We start from the raw sequence: 3,873 nt of genomic DNA on the forward strand, positions 1-3,873 counted from the left end.
CTTCTTCAAAAGCCAACAGTGAGATTTCTGCCTGACCCAGGGGATTTTAAAGGGGTTTAGGGTAGATGATGAAAGAAGTGAGTGCAGTGGTTGGCAACATTTCTTGTTCACACCCAGGCTACATGATGCCAACTACAAAAGTAACTTCAGCCCCCCATGTCTTCAGCTGAGAAGGGAACCACACATGCTGCCAAAGTACAGGAATGAACCACAATAGAGGATTAGAGGGAACAATCCCTGGGTCTCACCATGTAGTCAGCAGTACATTCTGTTCTCACCAGCTGATGTAAAGAAAAAATACAAACTTGTAACTCACCAATCATCACACGGAGTACTAGGGAATGTTTTATTCAGTAACTCACCAATCATCACACGGAGTACTAGGGAATGTTTTATTCAGTAAGCTCAAAGCGTCAAAGCAAAAACCAAAGGATGAAATGACTTGCAAATTAATGGCAAATCAGAATAAGACATGTGCTAGGACATGCAACATTAAAAAAAAAACATTATTTTCAACACCTCTAAGATATAATTTGCAATGTCTATCTCCATATACCAAGGAAGTAGGAAGCAGTGTCTCCACAGTGAGGGATGGGGGTAATCCACAGAAAGTGACCCAGCTGTACCATGGGAGATGGAACTGGTAAAGGAGTTAATTGCATGATAACTGTATATCACATATTAAAGTAATTGGAAGAAAGATTGAACGTGTTGAATATGAGGATACCTCTGGTTCGAACTCCCTTCCCTTGTCCATGTGAGCACTCATGCACATGGCCCACCCACCTCTCCCACATCCACCCCAGCTGAACTGATGTGCAGGCCCACCCACTGCCACACCCTGTGACTGTGACATAATCCACACAGGTGGCCCCAGGTGTAGGGTGCTGGCAGCCTGAGGCAGCCCTCTGTTCTGTCAGATGCTCTAGACCTGGCCCTCACTAAGGATCCTCCCTTTATCCATTCTCGCTGACAGGTGTCCTTGAGCAGGGGCACGAGGCTGGCAAAGGGCCAGGTCACCATGAGGGTGCTCCTCTTGCTGCTTGCACTCTGGGCAAGGCTGGCTCCTGCCCAGGGTTCTCAAGGCCGTCCCTCATGGCGCTACATCTCCTCTGAGGTGGTCATTCCCAGGAAGGAGTTGCACTATGGAAAAGGCATTCAGATGCCAGGCTGGCTGTCCTACAGCCTTCGTTTTGGGGGTAAGAGACACGTTATCCACATGCGGCGCAAGAAACTATTTTGGTCCAGACATCTCCTGATGATGACTCAGGATGACCAAGGAGCCTTGCAGATGGACTACCCGTTCATCCCTCCAGACTGTTACTACCTTGGCTACCTGGAGGAGACTCCTCTTTCCATGGTCACCGTGGACACATGCTATGGAGGTCTTGAAGGTATCATGAAGTTGGATGACCTTGCCTATGAAATCAAACCCCTCAGCAATTCCCGAAGGTTTGAACACATTGTTTCTCAGATAGTGGCAGACAGCAATGGAATGGGACCTACGTATAAATTGGAACATAAGGAGGTTAGGGATCTCCTATTCTCTCAAGCAAATGCCAGTGTTGTCCCCAGGATCTCTAGTAAGATGTATTCATCCCATCATGGAGATGTGAAAGCACTTGCTGCAAGTTCCAGGTCAATGTATACTGTGTTCAACAACGTGTCAAAATGTGCCCAATTCCTGGTGAGGATATGTAGTTTAATTGACTCATTCTTTCAAGCTATTGATGTAAGTTATTATATTTCATTCATGATCATTTATAATCAGAGAGATCCAGCTTCCATGGGCAATTACCAGGTGACACAGAATCCATATTTTCGACATTATGAGCGTAATGTGTTTCCACATCTTCAACCACATTCATCTATAATCATGATTAAAGAGGGGCCACAGGATTCTGCTTATGAACCCACCTTATATGGTGTATGTGGAAGGCAAAACCTCATCATGGTTGGTTACCTAGGCAGACAGTATTTATTTTTGTCTATCACAGCAACACAAAAAGTGGGAAGAAATTTTGGTTTATACTATGATGATGTATACTGTTTTTGCCAGAGAAGGTCCACTTGCATTATGTACAGATCACCTGGTCTGACAGATTCCTTCAGTAACTGTTCCTTTATGCATATGCAGCACATTGTAGGTGGTCAGATACTCAAGTGCATGTACGCAACCAACATTGTGTATTCAAATAAAAGCCTGACCCACGATCGTTGTGGAAACTACATAGTAGATCAAGGTGAGGAGTGTGACTGTGGCTCCTTCAAGCAGTGTTACAGCAACCCCTGCTGTACCAGTGATTGTATCTTCACCTCTGGCAGCAAATGTAATATAGGCAGTTGCTGTACAAACTGCACTTATTCCTCTGCTGGGACACTGTGCAGGCCAATCCAAACTATATGTGATCTTCCGGAGTACTGCCGTGGGGAGTCCTTGGCATGCCCTGATGATTTCTATATGCAAGATGGAACCCCATGCACTGAAGAGGGCTACTGCTATCATGGAAACTGCACTGACCGCACTGTGCACTGCCAAGAAATCTTTGGTAAAAATGCTGTGAAAGGCGCAGATGCCTGCTATACCATAAATATTAAAGCAAGTAGATATGGACACTGTAGAAGAAATGCTGTGGAAATGAAGAGTATTGCCTGTGCCCACAAAGACATGCAGTGTGGAAGGCTGCAGTGTGGTAATGTCACACATCTGCCCCGGCTGCAAGAACATGTGGGATTCCATCAGTCTCTCATCTCAGGGTTTTGGTGTTTTGGGCTGGACTCACATCGCTCCACAGGAACAAATGATGTTGGTCATGTGAGACCTGGTACACCCTGTGCTCCTGGAAAGTTCTGTAGCAATACCTACTGCAGTGGCACTGTGGCTCAGCTGAATTATGACTGTTTACCTGAGAAATGCAGTCACAGGGGGATTTGCAACAATAACAGGAACTGTCATTGCCACATAGGTTGGGAACCTCCACTATGCATTGATAGAGGTGCTGGTGGGAGCATAGACAGTGGACCCCCTCCAAGTAGAATGCGGTCAGTCAGGCAAAGTGATGAATCTGTGATATATCTGAGAGTGGTTTTTGCTCGCATTTATGCCTTAATAGCTGCATTCCTCTTTGGCGTTGCCACAAATGTAAGAACTATAAAGACAGTTAGAGTTAAGGAAGAGAATGTTGGCGAAGCTCATCCTGAAATCAGTGTCCAAACCCATAACCAAAACTAGGCAATTCACAAGAGGATGAGTGAAACTACAGTAAGGAGGTGGCAAAGCTGATATCCACATTTCCGTGGGTCTGCAGAAGACACAGTGGTCCCCACACATATCACCTGACACACTAAGTTTGTGATAGGTCACTGACCAGAACTCTGAAATAAATTATGAAAAGCACATGTGCTGGCCTCTATATATTTTTGTAAGACTGTAAGAGTCCACATTGAGCCCAAGACACTGTCCAGAGTACCTGAGTCAGCATCTGGGATTAGGCTGAGGTGCCTGGGTACAGAATTAAGGGAAGTTGCCACAGGATCCTGTAGGGGCAAATTCTTGACATTTCTCCAAAAGAGTGCTCATGAACACTGAGGTTTTTCTCATTGTCCAGGTAATCTCTCATTCTCCAGTCCCAAAGAGGGTTCAGGGCATGGAGGGCTACTCCCCACCCATGCTGCCTATTCCACATTGGGGTGGCTGTGGGCAGTAGGGGAGGGTGACTGGGGTGTGATTCCACCTAGTGCAAGCTTTGCCACACTAGAGAGCATGATTCTGAATACGGGAAGCTGAGACCTTGATCCTGAATGTTGCATCCCATGAAATCAATCAGAAAGTTTGGAAGAAACCATTGATGATTCTGACATTCATTTGGAGCC

At 45.8% G+C, this 3,873-nt stretch overlaps 1 protein-coding gene across 1 annotated transcript; it reads left to right on the forward strand.

Annotated features, from left to right (window-relative positions):
• The first annotated feature begins 929 nt into the window (after positions 1 to 929).
• LOC112813877 (disintegrin and metalloproteinase domain-containing protein 21-like) lies at positions 930 to 3,399 on the forward strand. Its single transcript, XM_073890406.1, has 2 exons — positions 930 to 1,687; positions 2,138 to 3,399. The coding sequence occupies exons 1-2, from the start codon at positions 1,022 to 1,024 to the stop codon at positions 3,230 to 3,232; spliced, it is 1,761 nt and encodes a 586-aa protein (XP_073746507.1). The 5' UTR covers positions 930 to 1,021; the 3' UTR covers positions 3,233 to 3,399.
• Positions 3,400 to 3,873: the final 474 nt, after the last annotated feature.

The sequence above is a fragment of the Callorhinus ursinus genome, unplaced genomic scaffold, assembly GCF_003265705.2.
Source record: "Callorhinus ursinus isolate GAN/ISIS: 27379988/994484 unplaced genomic scaffold, GSC_fseal_2.0 scaffold149, whole genome shotgun sequence".
Classification (NCBI taxonomy): Eukaryota; Metazoa; Chordata; class Mammalia; order Carnivora; family Otariidae; genus Callorhinus; species Callorhinus ursinus.

Excerpts from the sequence above, each read along its gene's own strand:
- LOC112813877 (XM_073890406.1), top strand. The coding sequence starts at position 1,022 with ATGAGGGTGCTCCTCTTGCTGCTTGCACTCTGGGCAAGGCTGGCTCCT. Across the intron at positions 1,688-2,137 it reads CAAAATGTGCCCAATTCCTG|CACATTGTAGGTGGTCAGAT; the intron begins GTGAGGATATGT and ends ATGCATATGCAG.